Source organism: Trichechus manatus, unplaced genomic scaffold (assembly GCF_000243295.1).
Source record: "Trichechus manatus latirostris isolate Lorelei unplaced genomic scaffold, TriManLat1.0 scaffold00027, whole genome shotgun sequence".
Taxonomy (NCBI): domain Eukaryota; kingdom Metazoa; phylum Chordata; class Mammalia; order Sirenia; family Trichechidae; genus Trichechus; species Trichechus manatus.
Genome location: NW_004443963.1, coordinates 5,325,782 through 5,350,469, shown reverse-complemented (window position 1 = coordinate 5,350,469; position 24,688 = coordinate 5,325,782). Strand labels below are relative to the sequence as shown.

The window sequence follows — 24,688 nt, the reverse complement described above, 5'->3', positions numbered from 1 at the left end:
AGGCTGGCTTAATATTAAAAAATAGTCTACTACCAGAATTTAACACATTAACAGATTGTAAGTGAAAATAATTCTATCATTTAAATAGATGCAGAAAAAAGCAATAAAATTCAATACTCATTTATAATAGCAAAGTAGAAACAGAAGAGACCCTCCTTAAACTGATTAAGGCCATTTATGGAAAAAAAAAATACTGAACAGTGAAATGTTGAAAACATTCTCTTTAAAATTAGGTCTAAGACAAGGATGCACACCATCATCAGTTCAGGTCTTGGCCAATGCAGAAATATAAGGGAAAAAAATTTTTTTTAAAGGTATGAAGATCAGAAAGAAAGAAAACTGTCATTATTTGCAGATGACATGATTATCTATATAAAAAACTCAAAATAATATCTATGTTTATTATTAGAACTAACAAAAGTTTAGCATGGTTGCTGGATCCAAAATTAATATATACTCCCAAAAAAACCCACTGCTGTCGAGTTGATGCCGACCCATAGTGACCTTATAGGACAGACTAGAACTGCCCCATAGGGTTTCCAAGGTTATAAATCTTTAAGGAAGAAGACTGCCACATCTTTCTCCCACAGAATGGCTGGTGGGTTCGAACCACTGACCTTTCAGTTAGCAGCTGAGCACTTAACCACTGTGCAAGATCCAAAATGAATATACAGCAACAACATTTCTATATACAGCAACAATCACAGTAGAAAGTGTAATCAAAAGAAAGTGTTAAAAATTTGTTTTTTTACCATAGCATTAAAAAACAATTCCTAGGAAGAAACCTATAAGACATTAAGGCCTTTATGGCAAAAATTATTAAAGTTTATTGAGAGGTATTACAGAAGACCTAATAAATGGACAGATACACAATATTCTTGGCTAGGAAGACTCAATATAGAAAAGGTGTCAATTTCCTCCAAGTTGATCAACAGATTCAATACAATTGCAAAAGAAAATACACAAACTGGGAGAAGATATATGCAACATATTCAGTTGACAAAGGACTGGTGTCCAGAATACATAAAGAAATCATATGGATCAATGAAAAAAGACACACAACCCAACAGAAAAAACAGGCAAAGACATGAGTAGGTATTTCACAGAAGAGGAACCCATAACACATGAAACATAACTAAATTAAACCCACAGTTAAGATTCCATATAGTAGCCACTCAATTGGCAAATATTAACAACAGTAAATAAGAGACCAAGTGTTTGCTAAGATGTGGAGCCATGGGAACTCTCAACCACTGCCAGTGGGAGTGTAAACTGGTACAAATGCTGTAGAAAACAATTTAGCATTACCAAGCACAACCTGCTCCTGACAGCAGCAGTTCTCAAATTTTTGGTCTCAGAGCCTCTTTATTTCCTTAAAAATTACTGAGGACTCCAAAGAGTTTTTGTTTACGTGGGTTATACAGATTGGTATTTACCATATTGGAAATGAAAACAAAGACATTTTTAAAACACAAAAATACACAAGTATACACTCCATTAGTTGTCAGGACGATGTCATTATACACCTGGAAAATACTTAAACTCATGAAAAAATGAGAGTGAAAGGACAAATAATGTCATTACTGTGAAAATAGTTTTGCCCTTACAGACCCCCTGAAAGGGTTTCAAGGTCCCTTGGGGTCCTTGGACCACACTTTGAAAACAGTTGCCCTAGAGCAACTCTTGCACATGTGTACCAGGAGACACATGCAAGAATCCACTCATTTCTCAAACATTTATGGAGCACTACCATATGCCAGGCATTGTTCTAGACATTGTGAATACAACAGAGAACAAAACAGACAAAATCCCTCCCCACATGGAGCTTACATTGTAATTGGGCAGAATGTTCATAGCAGCATTGTTCATAATAGCAAAAAACTGAAAACAATCCAGAAGTCTGTAAATAGGAGAACAGATAAATTGTGGTATAGTCACCCAATGGAATACTACACAGCAGTGAAAACAAATGAAATACAGCTACATGCATAAACATGGATGGGAATCTCAAAAACAATGTTAGAAAAAAGAAGATACAGAATATATACAGTATGTTTTCATTTATATAAAAGTTCAAAAAAAGGTAAAATTAAACAATATATTATTTGGGGAAATATACACAGATAGAAATACACACACAAACCAAGGTAATTATTGACAAAAAATTCTGAATAATGTTTACGTCATGTGGTGTGTGTTGGGCAAGAGAAGACAAATAGGGGCTTCTAGGCAGCTGAGAATGTTCTAGTTCTTAAGCTGAAGGCTGAGTTATGCCGTGATCATTTTAGTTTTTAAACCATACCTGTACAATTTGTATACTTTTGCACGTATCATTTTATAACAAATATCTTAAAAGAAAAAAGATATAAGGTATGTAATACATCCTTTCATCAAAAAAAGAGGGCAATCAATGTTTCAGCTACTGCTGTGCTTTGCAAGTCAGCCAATTATTATAGCTAGTGGGGAAGAAGTGCATGATAAATGAAAAAAGAAATGAGTAGAAATTATTCCTCACAGAAGTTAACTAGATTCCCATAGGGTCAAGATTCAGAGAGATGGCAGTTTTATAGTATTGCTCTTCTAAGTTGGCTCAGAGTCACTGGCATGACGGCTCCAGTTAATTGGTTATTTCGCTCAGAGGGTATAATTATTTGCAAAAAGCAGAGAATGAAATGATAGATGATGCAAATCTCAAAAATAAACTGACAGACACCACCTCTTTACTGAATTCTATTGACTTCCAAAAGTACAAATTCCCTTGGCACATTCTCCTAATAATGCATCCATGTGTTAAATATTCAAAAAATACGGAAGGTGCACGGTGGTGACATTAACTGTTTCTCCACACTGGTCAATAACAGGTGCCAGGTTGCTCATAAAATGTCATAACAACTTTGCAATTGTGAACTTCTGCCAAGATCATCACTGGCAGTGCCATTTTGCAGACTAAATATGACATAGTTCAGGTGCAGTTTCTCCTGACTCAGGGAATTAGCTAGGGATTTTGATATAGAATTCAAAAATTATGGGGAAAAAAAAAAAAGAGAGAGATCTTGAAACACTCAACCCACCCCCTTTACCCAAACAGGGCTGATGAAGTTATTATCTTGGGTCAGGGGGTTAAGTGCGAGGGGTCCACTAGGCCCAGCAGGAAATGGCCAGCAACCCATTCACAGGGAATGAGGAAGTAGAAAGTGTATTCTCCAGGTCCAATCTCCCCAGCTGGGTCTAACCTGGGGCTACCATCTCATCAGAAATTTCTAGGAACTGCTGTAAATATTTTAAAAGTCCCAGACAGTCACAAGACCCGGAATCTTACCCATATTTAAGCTGGAATGGACAATGCCACCAGGGGGTGCTAAAATGCAACTGGCAGCAGGATCATTTTGGATCAAGCTGTTGGACCTTCAGAACTCCACCCAGACACCTGCTTTAGCCTTCTCCATCAAACGGCCAATGTGCTTGGGCTGCTAATGGAAAGGTTTCAGTCCATCCAGAGGTGCCTCAAAAGAAAAGCCTTGTGATCTATTTCTGAAAAATTGTCCACTGAAAACCCTCTGGAGCACAGCTCTACTCTGACACACACGGGGTTGGAATCGACTGACGGCAACTGTTTTTTGTTGTTGTTTATCAAAGCCTACATATAATCCTTAGCTTGCCAGTCATGAAAATGAGCTTTGGCCCAGTCTTCTTCCTATGCCATTTGTTGCTGCCTTACAACACTCTATGTTTTACTCTTAAAAAAAACCCTCTCTTGCATTCTATGCTGCCATTAAGTAGCAGACTCACACCTTTGTTATACTGTACAGTAATTATTATGCCAGTAGCTTTTTGCCCCTTTCGCAACATGAAACAGAAATTAGGAGGGAACCCTTCACAGGGTCTTAGGGGACTCATTCTCTCTTCCCAGGTAGGGAAATGCCAGGAAGGAGCATCTGCTTCACTCTCCACCCCAGACCTACTCCTTCCTACAAAAGGAGGAATGGATAATCCTCCTGGTCAGAGCTGGACATCTGTTGGGCCATGATTTACTAGGGAACAGGGTTACTCTATGTTCAATAAACAAAAACCAACTGCTACCTTTTCTTTTTAACCTGTATGTGCTCAAACACAAAGGGCTCTCCTTCTGCCTTTCTGCTCATGCTGAGGACTGATGTATTCTTTAGCTTCCTGTTTCTTGGTGGCAAGGAGACCAGGAAGGGAGAGTGGGTAGGAGGCGATGTTCCTTCTCTGTTACAGCTTCCATAACAACATGCCACTAACCCATACTTTCTGCACTTTTATCTTCAGGGGTTGTATGTAAACACCCTGACATATCTAGGCAATCTATAAAAACTTGTTGAATCAGCAAAATCAAATCAGTAAACAAGGAATACTTCTACAGCCTCCACAGCCTCATACCTGTGACTCCCTAGCCTTCTCTCTACCCATGGTCAAAGGCTTCATAACACTGTATTCACAAGACTTCAGAATTTGAGGCACGTGGCAGGAGTGGTATCCAGACTGCAAACTGGATGACCTTTAAGTGTCTGATCCTTGCTGAATTCAATTTATCCAAGATAATATATAAAACAAAAGAATTTCACACTCAGTTTCAGATGGCCCTTCTTCAGATTCATGATCTTTTAATGGACCCACAAGTGAACATTCTCCTGATTTTAGTTCTGCAAACAACAGGAGAGAAACAAATTGATACTAATTAGATATAGAAATCTATTTTGAACAAGGATGCTGATTCATGGGATTTTATAGCCTTTTCTTTCTTCATCCAGTTTACAGAATTTGTTTTTCCCCAGAATGCTGCAGTTCGTATTTCCAGACATGGTCAAAATATACCTTTTCTAGAGTTATAGAAATATATAAGTACAGGGACTCACAAATATAACTGGATGACTTGGAATATATGCCAGTGTCACCTTATCTTCCTGTAGTGTAAGAATCCTTTGTCCTACAAGCTTAGAGGTGATCACATTGACCTGACTTGATATGTAACAGAATCCAGTGCAGCTCTAATCCTGATCTTCTGTGTTCTCCAGCAGTTCCCTGTGCTTAAATAAGTAGGTAGCTTTTTCCTGCTGTTGCTGTGTGCCAACTCATTTTGACCCTACAGGACAGAGTAGAACTGCCCCATAGGGTTTCCTAGGCTGTAATCTTTGTGAGAGCAGATCACCAGGTCTTTTCTCCATGGAGCAGCTGGTGGGTTTGAAAGGCTAACCTTTCAGATAGCAGCTGAGCTCTTAACCACTGTGTCACCAAGGCTCCTTAGGTTTTTTTCTAGTGCTAGATAATTGCCCATAGCTTTACTACATGAAAATCAGACACACTAACTTTCGAAAGATTTTTAGCTCATTTTCCTGATCACCTAATGTTAAAATCATAATCCAGATATACCCACTATCTCCTTAAACACTCAGATCTTTTTAGATCAAAGTTCTCTTCTTGAGATCTATAAAAATCTATGTTAAATCCCCTTTAGCCCAGCAAATATGTGACACATCGCTTATTTATCCCAGACCTTCTCTTAGGAGCCTAACTAATCCAAGGGTAGGGTAAGACAAGGCTACAGAGTTTGTATTTCCTCCAAAGGCTTGTTAAATCTGTTAAAACCTCTTTCCCTTTAAAAGCCTCCCTCCCATTCTGATCCCAATTTGAGAGGGGGGCATAGGGGTATAAAACCAATTGCCATCAAGTCGATTCCAACTCATATGGACCCTGTAGGACACAGTACAACTGCTCCAAAGGGATTCCAAGGCTGTAAATCTTTACGGAAGCAGGCTGCCACTTCTTTCTCTCGAGCGGAGGTTATGTAGAAGTGTAAAGATGGGGATTTTCTTTACCTGTTTGTTGAAATATTTCAATACTGTCATGGTTTGAATTATGTCCCCCCCCAAAAAATGTGTGTATCAATTTGACTAGGCCATGATTCCTGGTACTGTGTGATTTTCCCGTATGTTGTAAACCTGCCTCTACGATGTTAATGAGGGAAGATGGGTGGCAGTTGTGTAAGGCAGAACCTGATCTACAAGACTGCATTGTGTCCTGAGGCAATCTTTTGAGATATAAAAGACAGAAGTGAGCAGTGAGACGGGGGACCTCATACCATCAAGAAAGCAGTGCTGGGAGCAGAGCGCGTCCTTTGGACCGGGGTCCCTGCGCCGAGAAGCTCCTAGTCTGGGGGAACACTGATGAGAAGGCCGAGACAGAGAAAGCCTTCCCCTGGAGCTGAGACCTTGAATTTGGACTTTTAGCCTACTTTGATTATGAGGAAATAAACTTGTCTTCATTAAAACCATCCACTTGTGGTGTTTCTGTTATAGCAGCACTAGATGACTAAGACAAGTACCAACTAAATGGCTGAGATAGAAGGACATAAAGACCCAGTCTGTCTCAAAGACCTACCATCTGGCAGAAGGAAAAGGACAATGCTAACAAATAAGGGTGAATAGTTTTTAGGCTGCTATGATGGAAGATTTAACAAAGGACAGTGGGGACACAAAAAGAAGGGGTCAAATCTACCTGGAAATGGAGTATGTCAGTGTTATGGACTGAACTGTGTCCCCCAAAAATTTGTCAACTTGGCTAGGCTATAATTCCTAGTACTGTGTGACTGTCCACCATTTTGTCATTTGATGTGATTTTCCTGTGTGTGGTAAATCCTACCTCTATGATATTAATGAAGCAGGATTAGAGGCTGATATATTAATGAGGCAGGACTCAATCTACAAGATTAGGTTGTATCTTGAGTCAATCTCTTTTGAGATACAAAAGAGAGAAGCGAGCAGAGAGACCGGGGGACCTCACGCCACAAAGAATGAAGAACCAGGAGGGAAGCGCATCCTTTGGGCCCAGAGTCCCTGCGCTGAGAAGTTCCATGACCGGGGGAAAATTGATGACACGGACCTTTCCACAGAGCCAACAGAGAGAGAAAGACTTCCCCTGGAGCTGGCACCCTGAATTTGGACTTCTAGCCTCCTAGACTGTGAGATAATAAATTTCTGTTTGTTAAAGCCATCCACTTGTGGTATTCCTGTTATAGCAGAAGTAGGTAACTACGGTAGTCAGGAAATGCTTCATCAGGTTGGCAACATTTGACCTGAATCTTGAATAAAGAAGTGAAGGTGAAGAAGGGGTCTGAAGACAGGAAGAAGTGAATAAAGAAAGATAGACAGCATGGTATCACAGAAACCAAAAAATGTGAAAATATCAAAGGAGTGGGTAAAAGTTTCAAACGACAAGATTAAGTATGATGAAAGAGTTCATGGGATTTGGGAAATAGGAGGTTATCTCCGACCTGCTTAAGAGCCATTTTGATGGTGTAGTGGGGCACAAGCCTGGCTGCTGTGAATTAAAAAAGGGTGAAAAGAATAAAGAAAAAAAAAAAATTAAGAGTACATGAAAGACAAAAAGTGGTGACAACAACTCCTTAGAACTATTTGCCTCTTCACTTTCAAGCATACTAGTTCAGCTACAATAAGGGCTAGATAGGCATCTTGCTTCTATTAGAAAATGATTCCCCAATTAGAACCAACTAACTTAAAGTTTTTAGACACAATCGACTCTCAGAGAATGCCTATATTCTTACTTAAAATGAATGATACAGAATCAATGTTTCTACAGATTTACTCTGACATCACTAATTTTCCTTTCATGCAGTTCAAAATAAATAACATCTGTAATTGTTTATATAGTAGAAAAGGTGCTTTATTTTACATACCATTGGTACACAGTACATAAAACTGCCTAAAATAAGTTTTTGGAAAACACAAAGACCAAGTCTATTTTGCAATCTACGTCATTACAATTAGATGACTACAATTATTTTAAATACTAATAATCTGTTTATATCCAAAGTTACAAATTATTTTTGTTACAAATGCTGCAACTTTTTTTTTTTAATAAAAGCATCTTTAGTTAGAGTAGACCGTATCTCTAATCAGAACAAATCTTTGCTAGTCTACAAGTCTTCGAAATAATGGATCAACAGTTCTACCTTTCTCTAGATGATTATATTTATGTAATCAGGTTACGGGGTGGAGGTTGACATGCAGTCAGATTATTTCAATTTTTAAAAATTTTCAGATAAAATTGAGTTTATATTCGCCTGATTTATAGTTAAAATTGCCAAAGTGGTTTACTAAAGTGAAGCCAATAAAATATTCTAGAAAACATAATTCTAAGAGCATACAACATCAAAAATATTTTTTACTACATATGTAAATCAAAGTCACAGAGCGCAGGAAGAGGATGTGGCACAAAAGTCTGCTACATCTGAATTTCTTATCCAACTGGAGGAGTAAAGAAAGTAACTTAATGTTAATCCTCTTATGGAACATATATGCATGACATGGCCCACTGCTACACAACAGGATCTTTACTTAGAAAATGTGCAAATCATAAGAAGCTAAACGCACTTCTCTCTTTATTTACCCCCAATCCATTCTATACATGAACACACAGCTCTAAGATCTCTTATTAACTACTAATGTCAAAGCCACAGAGATTTCTCAATGGCATCTTTCAGTTACCAATCATTTTTCGGAGACATAAATGTGATTGGTGCTTAGTGTACAAATACCAAAAAATGACAACAGAATCTGGGCTAATTCTCAAAGTGAAAACATTTATTATTTTAACAAATCCCTTGGTATAGAAAGACTACCCTTCCCTCTGAAAAGTAAGTTATATGTTAGGACCATAGCTTTATATTCACCTCCTGGTCTAGAAAAGTAGAGGCATTTAAGCAAAGTAAACCAAAGACCTGAAAATACTAAATATGTATAACTGTGCACACTCAAACAAATACTCTATCCTTTGCTTAAAATCAACTTATCCCTTGTCATTAAGGGAAGTGCTTCAATTTTACAACAATTAAAAATATTGGAAAAAAAAAAGAGAGAAGTGCTTCAAGATGCAAACTGCTAAATAATACAGAAGGGGTTAAAAGCCAAGCTTTACCTAATAAAGGAATTACATTATTAAAATAATTGGGCTTGAAATATACATTTACTATAACTTTCCATTCTCATTCTTTTTTTTTTTTAACTAAACATACAAATACACACGACAAACCCTAGCATTTAATATGTGCAAAATTGCTTACCATTTATTTTAACTTTAACTTTGGTTAAGTATTTGTTTAGCCTATATCAGACACATTATGGAAGCTATACAAATGATTACAAACATAATAACGAGGTAAGTTAAAATTCTACTAGTGCAAAAAGCAAGCATATGCCAAAAGCAAAGCATATGAGTTAAGCAAATGCAGAATGAAGCTCTCACCAAGGGATTTGCTGGAATAACAAATGGGAGAAGCTCCTTGTAAACATTGTTTGTAAAGTACATATTTAAGGATTCATACAGCCACAAGAAAAGGTATTCTACCAACATCATAGTAGTGCATTTATTTTACCTTTAGAGTTCAGAATCCACTCTGTGTGTGTCTAACAGTTTGCATATTTTCTTCAAGAGAAACTTAGTAAGACACATTAATTACAAATACTGTAGTATAAAAATCCCAGTTCTTTACAAAAATTATATATTAAAATATTCTATACATTTTAAATTAGTAACTGGAACACACATATATATCAGTCCTGTACAATTAAATCCATCTTTACTGAGAGTATTATACATGAAGTTTGAAGACACAGCTACTCAGTCAACCAAAACTGGCGTAAGGTGATGTGGCATTAAAGGATAGACCTGTGCCCCTGCAGCTACTGCAGCTCTCAGTCTGAACTATCGTTTCTGCAATTATTGCTCTTGTATATTCATTCCAGATTTGAACAGGGAGTGAAACTGTGAAATTCCTAAAGGTTTAAAACACGTTACCACTAGCAGAGTGTTCATAATACCTATCCGTATCTTTAAGGTTGTAATGGAACCTGAGTAAGCTGTCTAATGCTTATATTCAGTTGTAAAAAAGTTCATACAATTTCAAGATAAAAACAATGCAAAAATAAAACATTTGGAGCATTTACAAAATCTTACAAATGTTTAAAACACTATTTCAAAACTTGTGTCCTGTTAAGGTGCTTCTTTCTGCAATAGGACATAGACTTTAATTTTGAATTTTAAATTATGAAAGTTTTAATTTCAGTGAAAGCAAAGTTAGAATGATTTAGATGTTGAAACGTTCAGACTGTACTTCACTTTTCATGAAAATACAGTATTTTAGTGCTGAAAGGGACCTTAAAGGTAAACTCTTTTAACTGCCTCGTTTACTAATGAGGAAACTGAGGGCCAGGGAAGTGAAGTGCTTTGGTCAAAAATATATTATCTATATTGACCTGATAAAAATCGAGAAAATCCGTTATTCTTTTTGTATTTTATCATGATCCTTAGAAAATAATAAAAATTCAAAAGGAGTTTCTGAATTTTTTTTTAATTTCTTAAGCTTCGTGCTAACTGTAAATAAACAAACAAAAAGAATCAAATGGCTCCTAAAATTAGTATCATAAGTATTATCTGATAGAAGACAGTTGTTAGAGGACCACTGCTCATACAGAATAAAGTTAGAGTCCTTAAAGACAGGGTATTTACAATGTAGAGAACATTTACTATAGAAGAGCATAATGTACAATAGCCAATTACTAGAATCATCTCAATAACTCTAGGATGACTGAGTTACATGGCCTTTATAAAAGATATTGGGGGTAATAAAGCTTTCTGGCTTTATATATACTAATATATATACATATATATGTGTGCGTGTGTGTGTATATATATATATACACACTAATTTTCAGAGAGTCTTTGCTTCTTTTCTATTTTTATTTGGATCTAGAATTGAGCAAATACATTTTAAGAACAACTGACAAACTCAAATTCATAACTGCTAGAAATACAATCAGAGAAAACTGTTTTGAATGACAGATCTTCATAACCAGTTACTAATAAATAATCATCATTACAACAGCTTTGGTAAAAAACCAATTCAACTTAAAGGTGCTTTCTTACTGTTACCTTGAAGCCATCGAACTTGGGTAGCTGGTCCATATCCCTTTTCATTCTTTGCTGATATCCTGAACACAATGGCAGGCCTGGATGTGTAATCAATATGTGCATTTGCAAGCTGCCCAGAAGTTACTATACATGATGTCTTAAGACCACAATAAATCCTCATAAATACAAGTTGGCTTGGATTATCTTGTATCTGTGCTGTACGGATAGCCAAGTAGGCTGAATATTCCAAAATATTTCCAGAAGGTGAAGTTGGAGGTTCCCAGGAAAGGTGGATACCTTCAACATTCTTGAAGGAGGAAAAAAAAACAAGTAAAAGGTTCTAAATTTTTCTCTATTATCGCCTATTACGTTGAATCTGTCTTTAGAACACAGAATATTGCTTTTTGCTAAAATATTTGCATTAGATGTTAGATCTTGTATTGCTGATTTTAAAAAAATTAGTTTATTGAATCTGAAATGTTTAATTCATGCTCATTTTTCAAAAACACAACTAAAGCTTAAATTTCTGCCTGTAATATCCCAAAGTACAATAGAGGGTTAACTCAGCAAGCTTGGAGTGCTCACTGTGCAGTAAAGAGTTGACTCAGCAGGCCTGGAGTATTCAATCTTTGCATATAGTAAAGAAAGGACTGGCTCCTGATCATTCCTGGGACATAACCTCTAAGCCCTTGGAATATCCTACCTGATCATAACTCTAGGATAACTAACTTATATGGCCTTTATAAAAGATAGGAATCAAAGACTACAGCCTTCAGTATGAATTACATCTCTACATAAAGATAACAAAACATCCTCACAACTGGACCAGTAAGTAACATCATGATAAACAGAGAAAAGATTAAAGTTGTCAAGGATTTCATTTTACTTGGATTCACAAATCAATGCCCATGGAAGCAGCAATCAAGAAATCAAACGACGTATTGCATTATGCAAATCTGCTGCAAAAGACTGTTTAAAATGTTGAAAAGCAAAGATATCACTTTGAGGACTAAGGTGCGCCTGACTCAAGCCATGGTATTTTCAATTGCCTCATATTCATGTGAAAGCTGGACAATGAATCAGGAAGACTGAAGAAGAACGATGTCTTTGAATTATGGTGTTGGTGAAGAATATTGAATATACCATGGACTGGCAGAAGAATGAACAAATCTGTCTTGGAAGAAGTAAAGCCGGAATGCTCCTTCAAAGTGAGGATGGCAAGACTTTGTCTTATGTACTTTGGACATGTTATCAGGAGGGATCAGTCCCTGGAGAAGGACATCATGCTTGGTAAACTAGAGGATCAGCAAAAAAGAGGAACACCCTCAACAAGGTGAATCGACACAGTGGCGGCAACAACGGGCTCCAACATCACAATGATTGTGAGGAGGGATTGACACAGTGGATGCAACAATGGGCCCAAACATCGCAATGATTGTGAGGAGGGTTAAGGACCAGGCAGTGTTTTGTTCTGTTGTACATAGGGTCACTATGAGTCAGAACCAACTCAATGACATCTAACAACAACAACATAAAAGAGTAATAAATCCTTCTGGCTTTATATACGCTAATATATACACACATGGGGTTATGGGCCACACCAGATAGTTCATGTTAACAGTGTGATTTATGGTGAATGCCTGTGTTTGTTTGCCTGGGTCCCTGGGCCTCATGGTATCGGTTTGATCTCCTTGGTAGGGGCGGGGGGAGGCACTGGATACTGAGTTGATAAGGTCAGTCGCACAGGCACTCCACACCTACATGACTGATCCCCAATAAAAATCCTGGACCTCAAGGCTCAGGTGAACTTCTCTGGTTGGCAATAGTTCGTACACGTGGTCATACACTGTTGCTGGGAGAATTAAGTTCTGTCCGTATGACTCCACTGGGAGAGGACAACTGGAAGCTTACACCTGGTTTCTTTTGGACTCTGCTCTATGCACTTTTTTCCTTTGCTGATTTTAACCTGTATTCTTTCACTGTTAACAAACCGTAGCTGTGAATATAACAGCTTTTTTGAGTTCTGTGAGTTCTTCTAGAAATTCATCAAACCAGAGGGTTGTCTTGGGGACCCTGACACATCCATAAAAGGTTTTCTCCCTCCCTGGAAGCAGACCTTTTCTTTTTTAAGGAGGGGCAGAACCTTAGGATAAAATATAATCCAATATAGTAATCTGTTCTGTTAAGACTCTTCAGCACAAACTTTTTAGTTCTGTAACAACAAGAACAAAGCTAATATTAAGAAACATAACAGATTTCCCTCCCTTTCTGTGATATGGATGCTGTAATTCTGCTTGAAATTTGGTCCTTAAAAATATCGTGAACAATTAGCAAAAAAATATTTTTTAAACTTTTAAACCACCCACTTTTGGATACAACTTTGATTTATTAGATGTTAACAAGAACCTCTAAACTGGCAGTTCTACTTCATCTACAAAGTTTCAAATAATTTAAATCACCAACAAGCCTTGACCTCATGTCCTCACCTTTGAAATTCTGACTGCAGAAGGAGCTCCAGGAAAACCAGGAATACAAGTTTTAAATTCACTGATTTTGCTGAAAGGGCCTATTCCACAACCATTGATTGCAGCAACCCTGAATCTGTATCCTGTGCCTGGAACAAGATCTTGTTTCTTAAGTAAACTGTAGTCAGGCACATCTGCATTTCCTACCTAAAATACAATATATGCAAAAGTTAAGGAAAAGCTGTAATTAATTCACCAAAGAAGATATACAAATGGCCAAAAAGCACACGAAAGGATGGTCAATGTCATTAGTCATTAGGGAGATGCAAATCAAAACCACAGTGAGATACCACTTCACATCCACCAGTATGGCTATTATCAGAAAAATGGAAACAAGTGTTGGGAGGATGTGGAGAAACTGGAATCCTCATGCATTGCTGGTGGTAATGTAAAACGGTACAGCTGCTATGGAAAAGTGTGGCAGTTCCTCCAAAAGTTAAACACAGAATTACCACATGACCTAGTAATTCCACTCCTAGGTATCATATTGGTACGCAAATAACGTGCCACTCCTAGGTATCATATTTTTATGCAAATAAAGCGCATGTCAGATTTTTTTGCCAATCACACCCTCCCCCAGCGAAGTATCTTCCTTAAGCGCACTATATTATATGGCATATATATATATATAAAATGGAATATTATTCAGCCATAAACCATAAAGACAAAGAATGTTCTGATACATGCTACGACATGGATGAACCTTGAAAATATGCTGAGTGAAAAAGTCACACGAAAGGACAATATTGTACGATCCCACTTATATGAAAAATCTAGAATAGGCAAATGCATAGAGACAGAAAGGAGCCGGGGGGAGGGAAGAAAGGGGAGTTATTGCTTAAATGGTACTGAGTTTCTGTATGGGATGATAAAAAACTTCTGGAAATAGATAGTAATAATGGTTGCACAACATGGTGAATGTAATGTCACTGAATTGAATTTAAAATGGTTAAAAACGCAATTTTTTTGTTATATTTATGTAATTCACTACAATAAAAAATAATATTCAGCAGACACTGAATAAATGTTAAACTGAATACAAAATTATATTACATGTAATCTAGGTAGGAATACCATAAGACTTACAACTTTCAAATAATTTTTAAATATTCTCTTTCTCTTACAACGTCCCTATAAGACAGGTAGCACCATGCATCATCCCACTTTAAGGGAGCTAAAACCAAACCCATTACCGCTGAGTCGATTCCAATTCATAAGTCACCTCCATTTTAGAAATGAGGAAAATGAGTCTCAGAGAGGTTATGCAAGTGATTTGCCCAAGGTCACTGCTGAGTGATTTAATTAGTATTCAAACCCAAGTTTACTGGCTCTAAGTTTTATGCTTTTTTTTTTCTTTTGGGAAAAGTCAGGTAGCTACTAGGCCCTTAAACATGGATATTTCTTTATATATTAAGTTGAGCTATAGCCAGAACTTTAATTGCGCATACTGCTAACAAATTATTAACCAATACTTCTATTTTTGTCAACACTTGGAAAAATTCAATATGAAAAAGAGAGACACCAGAAGTAATATTTGAGAAACTAAAATATAATGATAAATGATACATTCTCCATTTTTTTAGACCTTCAGGAAATTCAAAATGAATATCCATGGATATCTTCAGCAATTCCCTCCCTGGAATTTTCCACCCTAGAAAAAAATAAGTCCAATATGCTTTGGATCTGTTATCTATTCCATAATTCTTTAAGGGCTACTCTCTCACATATATGTATGAAGCCCTCTTAAGGGACTTCAGCATCAAGGGAAAATTAGATTGTATTAAACAGAATGCAGAGACTTCTACTAAAATCTTTTAAATTATGAAATCAGAAATAAAAAATATCTCCCAATAAATGATTCCATTATCGAAACATACTGGGTAACAAAATTAGAGATTAAAAAAACAAAGACAAAAAAACCCTCATCTGTACTGGCCAGACTAGACTATACCTCAGAATCCAGCCCAGTGACTGCATAAAATTTAAAAAATTACATGCTTGTGATATGCTCTATAAAAAAGAGTCTTAAAAAAGAATATAAGATAAATAGGTATAAAAAACAAAAACCAAACCTGTTGCCACTGAGTAGATTCCGACTCAGAGCGACCCTATAGGACAGAGTAGAACTACCCTATAGGGTTTCCAAAGAGCACCTGGTGGATTTGAACTGCCGACATTTTGGTTAGCAGCCGAACACTTAACCACTGGTGCCACCTGGGCTCTGATAAATAGATATATAGAGCTCTTAACTATAGACTGTGAACAGATCCCAAATTCATTCATTCAAGTGAGCTGAATAAGGGCTATAAAAAAATCTCATTCTTGAGGCTTATAACTCACAGTGTAAAAAATATATCAATAGCTACCTTTGCGATGCTTTGCTTCCCTTTTGGCAGCAAATAAAACTGGCTCACCAAAGCTGTGTTATTTTTAAAAATTCCCACATCACACCACTGTTGTTCTCCTGCTTTCATTGTGGCCACTGGATTTGAAGGAGTCTCCTTCTAATTTCAGAGAAAGAGAAGTTTTATGAAGATTCTTATTTAGCATATACAAAATTTCAAGAGCTAATAAATCCATGCAGTGATCTATAAGTGGGTATATCGGTAAACACCACAACATTAATAATAGTTCCTAAGTAAATAAAGTCTTAAGAGATTAGGTCAACTGACAGGGGAACAGGGATGCTAATTCAAACATAGGGAGTGACAGGCATTCTCCAAGCCAACAGCTCTGTACTACCAACCTAGCTGGAGTTAGCATGCTCTCAAATCAGTGGTATGTTAAATGCCAGCTGTTTTATAGAACATTGTCACTTCAGAGACTCTCTCAGAAAACATAATCCAATTTGGTATGACATTACAACTTGCTCCAAAAGAGCAAATAAAGAAAAATTCATTCCAAGCTGGCTCATTTCTAGATTCAAAAACAGCTAGCAGAAATTCAGTGATCTTTGCACTTGAAATACCTGTGATTCTCCAAACCTAAAAGGAGAAAAAATGTTCAAAACTAAAATGCAATTTGAATATACTTTTAGTATCTAAATTCACTAAAGAGGAACAGATTATACAGTTTAACAATTTCTACCCTGCTTTAAAACAAACAAACTTCCTCTACCTTAAGCTACTTTTAGTGATAAGTGAATTATACTTATCCCTGGAACTAACCTTTTTAAGCCATCTTCTTTATAAATGAGACACTGTTTCCAGAAGCTCAAAACAAATGTGCACTTCAGTTATTTATTTCTGTCTTAAATATATAACAGCAGAGGTACATGCTTATAATTCACATTATTTATTATTTAGGCTATCACACATGACAAAGTGAGCTAACTAGAAGTCTTTAAGGATTAAAAAAAGTGCTTTAAAACTTGTTTTCATTTTTTAAGGCTGTAAAAACTCTCTTCAACAACTTTTATAAAACAACTGGCTCCTACTGAAATAACAAATACCATTCTAGCTGATGCATTGCAAAACACATGTTAAGAGAAAAAGTTCATTTTAATAATCCTTCCCTGAGAAGACTCTATGAACACTAACTAGGTCTTAACATTCTGGAAAGGTGAAAGCTGATGAAGGTAAAATATGATCAAAATCCATAAAATCATGATTGAAAGAAAACTAAAATTACACATAACTCTTAAAGATTCTAAAAGGTAAATATTAGGTCAAATAAAAATTCTTGCACATAGTAATAAGGATGAAATGGCTGAAATAAAAAAAGAATTCTTAAAAAGTATGTATTATCCTCATACTTATCTAATTAAGACAATCTTGGTATATTTGTGAGGCACATTTCTAGCATTTTAAGTTTGGTGCCATGCAGACCAATTCTGGCCTTTCAAAAAACAACTCTTGGTGCTAGTGTCAGAGACTACTCCGCTACACTACATGTACGTCTAACCCAATATTACAATATTCTCTGGTGCTCCTATTAAGCAGCTGGCAATAGAGCCACCCAAGTTTTATGTCCCACAACATATCCTATTGTTTACTCTTTAAACCATGAATGTAACATATGTAATATTTTATACATATACACATACATGCACGCACACGTGCACACAAAGACACGTATATTTCTAATTATAAAAGTAACACATTTTCAGTATAGAAAAATACAGAAACCATAAATGAGACAGTAAAAGTTATCTGTGGCCCCACTACCTGCATAGAGTCATCTGACGTTCTGGGGTGGATGTGTGTGGGCCCTTGTGAGAGTGAGAGTGCGTGTATCGTATATACTTTTCAACAAAATTGGGACCACAGTATATATATTATTTTTATCCAGCTTTTTTCACTTAATATTATATTGTGAAGATTTTCCAATTCAACCATTCAATTCTAAATTTATGCCAATTCATTACTAAAATGGGACCTAAGACCGTTTAACGAATTTATTTAGAAGTTGCTTAGCATTTGAAAACATACTCATATGTACACATGCATCATCACCAGGTCAGGTACTTACAGAAAACGGAATTGTTGCCGCAGCGTGGGTCTCCACACGGCTGATCTTAGTTGCAGGCAGTGCACATGTTTCATCAACTACAAATAAAACAAATCAATAAATCAGACTTACACAATCACTTATCAAACAGACACATTAAAATATAATTCATAAATACACAAAAATAACCAGAGGAGAAAAATCACAATAATTAGAAATATGGAACCCTTAACTTGAACTAATTCAACAAGTTCGTTTTTCAAGGGTTTGATGACTAAGCTAGAATTTCTGAGAATGTTTACCAAAGATGAAACATAATTCCTATTACAAAAGAATAAAATGAAAATTTACAAAGTTATAAAGTAATTAAGCTGGGAGGATTGTTAATCCATAATCTACAACTAATTTTTTCTAAGAAAAAAAATTTGAATCTACTCACGTGTTAATCGAAATATTTTATGTAAGGCAGCAGAGAACACATCATATAGTGATTTTAACTGAAATGCTTTACCTGCTTATATATAATTCAATCTAAGACAAAATACAATTCCCACCTAAGACAAATAAGTTGATGAACTTCTATACATAAATGGCTCAAAATACAGTATGTGAAACACATTTCAAACCTTCAGATTTGGTACTGAATGTTGTTAGTGAAGTTTCATCTTTAACAACTGCCCCATTTGTACTGGATGATTCAGTTTTAATGCTCTGCTGGGTTACCATAGTTTGTGAGCTGGAAACAGTACTGGATACAGAAGTTTCAGGGATTACTGTTCTTAAGTCCAGGCAACTACTTAGAACACCTACATTTGCTGAAGTGTGAGGACCTACAATTAAAGGGAAAGGAGCAATTATTAATATAATACCTACAGATAACAGTTGTGTCTTACAGTTCTTGTCATATAATTCTTGGCACTTTCAGTTTTAAAATCATAAACATGAGTATGTCAATTGGCATTCATATAAATTAACCATTATGTTAATCCAAGAAACTGGACTATATGAAGTAGAACAGGGCATCAGGATGGGGAAGACTCATTAACAACCTGTGTTATGCAGATGACATAACTTTGCTTGCTGAAAGTGAAGAGGACTTGAAGCACTTACTGATGGAGATCAAAGACCACAGCCTTCAGTATGGACTATCCCTCAACATAAAGAAAACAAAAATGCTCACAACTGCACCAATAAGCAACATCATGATAAATGGAGAAAAGATTGAAGCTTCAAGGATTTCATTTTACTTGGATCCACAATCAATGCCCATGAAGCAGCAGTCAAGAAAACAAAAGACACATTGCACTGGGCAAATCTGCTGCAAAAGACCTCTGTAAGTGTTGAAAAGCAAACACGTCATATTGAGGACTAAGGTGTGCCTGACTCAAGCCACACTGTTTTCAGTTGCCTCATATGCATGTGAAAGCTGGATGATGAATAAGGAAGACAGAAGAACTGACACCTTTGAATTGTGGTGTTAGCGAAGAATACTGAATATACCATGGCCTGCCAAAAGAACGAACAAATCTGTCTTGGAAGAAGTACAACTAGAATGCTGCTTAGAAGCAAGGATGGCGAGACTATGTCTCACATACTTTGGACATGTTATTAGGAGGAATCAGTTCCTGGAGAAGGACATCATGCTTGGTAAAGTAGAGGGTCAGCGAAAAAGAGGAAGACCCTCAACGAGATGGACTGACATAGTGGCTGCAACAATGGGCTCAAGCATAACAATTGTGAGGATGACGCAGGACCAAGCAGTGGTTCATTCTGTTGTACACAGGGTCGCTATGAGTTGGAACCAACTCAAGCACACCTAATAACAATAACAATTATGAATAAAATCTTTTAAAACATAAAGTATATTACATCCATAAAGGATATCCAATATCTAAGCTCCCTCTTCCATTCTAAACATTGAACCACTGTTCTCAAACTCCATTACTAAATTATAGATTTAAGAACTGTCAGCAAATGGCCTTGCCTCTTATTTTAGAAGAAAAAACTGAGATCATCAAGCATGAATTCTCTCAACTTTGTCTACCTCCACCCCAAACTAGAAAATATTTATGATAGTGCCTATCCTGTCTTTTCTGTTTCAGAGGATGAGCTGACCTCCCTCCCCCATATTTTGTGACTCTCTTTCATCAATCATTCCTCTCTCACCAAGGTTTTCAGACTCTTCTTCCTTAGCAGTGTCTCACTCTTGGTCCATAAATATAATCAAGTCTTTCAAGCAAACACACCTCTTTCTTGATCCCACAAATACCCTCCAGTTACTATCTCCCCTCACGAATTCCCTTCATAACACTTCTACTTCCCTGAGCTCCCCAAAATTTGGTTTCTAGCACACTACTCTAATGAAAAGACTCTAGCAAAGGTCAGTGATTTCCAAGGGATACTTTTCAATTTTCATTTACCTGACCTTTCTGCAATATGAACAATGCTGGCCATATATTCTTTCTGAAGCTGTTTCTTCTATGATTTACATTCATTCATTCTACCATATTGAGGGTTTACTATGTATCAGAAGGAGCTCTGGTGGTGAAGTGGTTAAGTGCTTGGCTGTTAACCGAAAGGCTGGTGGTTTGAATCCACCAGCCACTCCATGGAAGAACGATGTGGCAGTCTGCTCCCGTAAAGACTTCAGCCTTGGAAACCCTATGAGGCTGTTCTACTCTGTCATATATGGCCACTATCAGTCGGAATAGACTCTATGGCAACAGGCTGACTATCTACCAGACACACTGTTCTTGTTTCTATAATGGTGAAACAAAGCAAGCATGGTTCTTGCCTCGTAGAATTTATAGTGGTAGAAAGAAACAAGCATACACAATTAAAAATGTATAGTCACAAACTGTGATTCCCACTATAAAGGGAAAAAATACAATACCACTCTTATTTGGTTCCCTTTCGAACCCTCTAAAAGCTTCTCAATCTCTTTAGCTGGCTTCTCTTCTTGGAATGACTCTTTAAATGTTAGTTTCTTAAACCTCTTCTTTTTTGTTCTACGATTTCTCCTATCCATTCACGGACTCGCTCATTTTTCAAATATATATGTCACAGGTACTGTGCCAAGTACTGGGAATATAGCAGTGAACAAGACAGACAAGTTCCTTGTTCTTGTGGAGCTTACATTTTAGGTACTCTTAACTTCTAAATTTCTATTTCCAGTCCAGGACTGCCTCCTAGGCTCCATACCTAGGTATCCAGCTGCCTATCCAAAACTTCCTCAAGTGCGTGAAAAACAGGAAGTTCAAAGTTGAACCTATCTTTTCCCCAAATCTGTCCTTGTTCCTACATTTCTTATCTTGATTAAGGGTATAATTATCCATCCAGATGTCCAACCCAAAAAACTGGGAGTCATGTTCAACTCATTTTCATTTCTCACATCCAACCAATCGCCAAGTCTAATAAATGCTACTTTCTAAGTCTCTTCAACGTCGTATTCTCTCTCAATCTCATCCATTGCTTTAGTCAGTCTGTATATGCATCTCCTGGAGTCCTAAAAAAAACCTCTAACAAGTCTCCCAATCATTTCCTACTTGAGTTCCCCCTGATGCTGAGTGTTCTTTTAAAAAAAAAAAAAATTAATCATGTCACTTTCCTACTTTTTAAAACAGACCCTTCAACAGTTACCCCAACCTGCAGAGAAAACAGCCAATCTCCTCCTGTTAAACTGAGATCGGGCAGACATTCATTCAAACATTTGACTGCCTAAGACGTGTCAGGCACTGTTACTGTAACCACTCTGATTTCCACACTTGCTTAGTATTAATCTTATTCAAACTGCCTTACTATGTAGGATTTAGAATACATTAAGAGTCTGAAACCTCAAAGTTCTTCTGTACTTCTTTTCAAGAGTATAAACTTCTTTGTAAGATAAACATACAGAAAATCACTATAGTAAAGAAAGTTAAATTGAGATTCAGGCAGGACCAAGCTTTTATAATTATGACCAAATGATTTCCTTGTATCAGAAAGTCAACAAAAGAGCTCTCCTCTTCTACAAGTAAACAAATGAGAAAAATTACAGGAAATTATTTTCCTCAGATATTTTTATCTACCATGGACTCATAAAGGGAAATGGAAATAAAAAGAATATTCATCTTGATAAGTTTGAAATATTGAAGAGGAATTAGATTTATGATCAGCTGTCATGATTTTTTCAGATTAAAAATGAAGTCACATGTATCTATATCAGGTATATATCAGAAGGAGATGTATAAAATAATTTTTGAAACTGAAATCAGAGGCAATGCTTATATATCTGAAAAGGCAGCAGAATATCTGAATAAACTTATTTTAAATATAAGCATTACCATATCACAACTTGTTTCATCAATGCAACAGACCAATCAATGGTTCTCATAAATGAACTTTTTTCTATCTTTTTGAGGCTAAACCAGTTACTTGCTAAACAAATATTTACATAGTGACCACTACTTACCAGGCACAGTTCTTGGTATTAAGAAAATAGTGGTGAACAAACCAGACAAGATCCCTGCCCCAAATAAATAATTTCAGGCCGTTAAAAGCACTATGAAAATAAAACTCAGTAATGGAATAGTGACACTAGCCATCAGCAAATGTCATATAAGAACTCTGCCTCATTTAAATCTCATAGCTTCCTTTCAGCCAAAGATTCACCTGTCGCTATCGAGTTGATTCCAACTCATAGCGACCCTATAGGACAGAGCAGAAATGCCCCACAGAGTTTCCAAGGAGCGCCTGGTGGATTCAAACTGCTGACCTTTTGGTTAGCAGTCATAGCTCTTAACCACTACACCACCAGGGTCTCCAGCCAAAAATTAGACAGGCCTATAAAACAAACAATAACACAAGTGAGGAACATGCTTCTTAGTTCAATCAAGTATATGAGACCAACTGGGCAACACTTGCCCAAAAGCAACAACAAGAAGGCAAGAAAGGACAGGAAAACTGTATGAATGGACACTGAGAACCCATGGTGGAAAGCGAAAGGGTGAGAGTGCTGACACATTAAGGGGACTGCAACAAAAGTCACAAAATAATGTGTATAAAATTTCTGAATGAAAACTTAATTTGTGCTGTAAACTTTCACCTAAGACAAAATAAAATTAAAATAAATAAATAAATCCTATAGCTCATAACTAATTCATTACTACTCAAGTTAAGTGCTTACTTGGTATTTTGACATCACTCTAACTAGGTTCAATATAGTAGCTATTTTGCTTATTAGGAAAATGGATCAAAACCATGTAACAATTACTTTTTCAAAGACTCTAAAATTTCCTACCAATACTTAAAAAAGCTTTAATTTTACTTAAAATACCATCATTATACCTTCATTTTTCCTTAAGATATCCACCATACAACTATTATGATTAGAAGCATTAGTTGCCAAAGAGGAAAGCAAAATGGCATTAGAATCAGTTGATGCTTTGATATCTGGGTTGTTTTTCACTGAAGTTCCTTTGACAGCTATACGTTCAGTTTTTGCACTGTTTACTGTACCATCGATCTGTAAGAAAGAAAATAGGTTATTGTAGCAAGCTATGTTCAATATATGACAAACAAGCATTAAGTCTTAATACTTAAATGCTTTTGAAAATAAAAGTTTACAAAATGTAAAACACATTAAAATTATATTCTTAATTTCTATAGGATTATTCTTTAAGTTTTACAACAGTTTAAGAAAATGATTTCTTTTTACTTAATCTCCACCTTCAAAAGGCCAGTTTTGAAAGGAAAAGAGAGGTCATATTTTAAGGAAAAAAAATCTGTATTTTTATGTGTAGCTAGTATTACAAGTAAGCACTTATGTAACATAAGAGACAGCACCAACACTACTGAGTTTAATTTTCTGGTCAAATTTTCTTAACAAAGGTCAGATACGTATATTAAAGAAAAAAAATTTTTTTAAATCTCAGTTATATGGAAATCTCAGGCGAATGAATTATTCTGTTTGACTGAGTTTTCCATACAGATATAAATATCTGATACATATACATATCAATATTCTTCACCATTAAACATTTTGAATAGGAATCTTCCTAATAATATCCTTCTTTTTCTTGAATACACTATAATGAACACATTTAAATTTTTTATAATTCATCAATGCGAGCATCTGTTATTATATAGTAATACCTACAGGTAAACTGAACCATAAAAGTGATCTGGCTTCATTCAAATACCCCAATACGCTGCCCCTTTTTAGTTACTTGCTTTTATTACTTTTCTGTCTCCACCTTTATTAACTATTGTTAATTATTATAGTTTCTCAATTTAAAAAAAAAAGTGAAGAGGACTTGAAGCACTTACTAATGAAGATCAAAAACTACACCCTTCAGTATGGATTATCCCTCAACATAAAGAAAACAAAAGTCCTCACAACTGGACCAATAAGCAACACCATGATAAACAGAGAAAAGACTGAGGTTTCAAAGATTTCATTGTACTTGGATCCACAATCAACACACACGGAAGCAGCAGTCAAGAAATCATACAACACATTGCACTGGGCAAATCTACTGCAAAAGTCCTCTTTAAAGTGTTAAAAAGCAAAGATTTCACTAAGGTGCACCTGATCCAAGCCATGGCATTTTCAATCGCCTCATATGCATGTGAAAGCTGGACAATGAATAAGGAGGACTGAAGAATTGATGGCTTTGAATTATGGTGTTGGCGAAGAATACTGAATATACCATGGACTGCCAGAAGAACGAACAAATTTGTCTTGGAAGAAGTACAGCCAGAATGCTCCTTAGAAGTAAAGATGGCAA

General features: G+C 36.2%; 1 protein-coding gene across 10 annotated transcripts in view; it reads right to left on the bottom strand.

Moving 5' to 3' along the window:
• Positions 1 to 9,019: 9,019 nt before the first annotated feature.
• Positions 9,020 to 24,688, bottom strand: part of HCFC2 (host cell factor C2) — a 41,330-nt gene continuing 25,661 nt past the window's right edge. For 2 of the 10 annotated variants that reach the window (XM_004373775.3, XM_023728981.1), the window contains 6 exons: positions 23,247 to 23,424; positions 18,548 to 18,751; positions 17,943 to 18,019; positions 15,839 to 15,976; positions 13,434 to 13,619; positions 9,020 to 11,254 (listed from right to left, as the gene is read on the bottom strand). In XM_004373775.3, coding sequence (XP_004373832.1) covers positions 10,940 to 11,254; positions 13,434 to 13,619; positions 15,839 to 15,976; positions 17,943 to 18,019; positions 18,548 to 18,751; positions 23,247 to 23,424 — 1,098 coding nt within the window. In that variant the 3' untranslated portion in view covers positions 9,020 to 10,939. Of the gene's footprint in view, positions 11,255 to 13,433; positions 13,620 to 15,838; positions 16,722 to 17,942; positions 18,020 to 18,547; positions 18,752 to 23,246; positions 23,425 to 24,688 lie in introns of those variants that run through there. The other 8 variants (XM_023728979.1, XR_002823645.1, XR_002823644.1 and 5 more) reach the window with 8 other exon arrangements.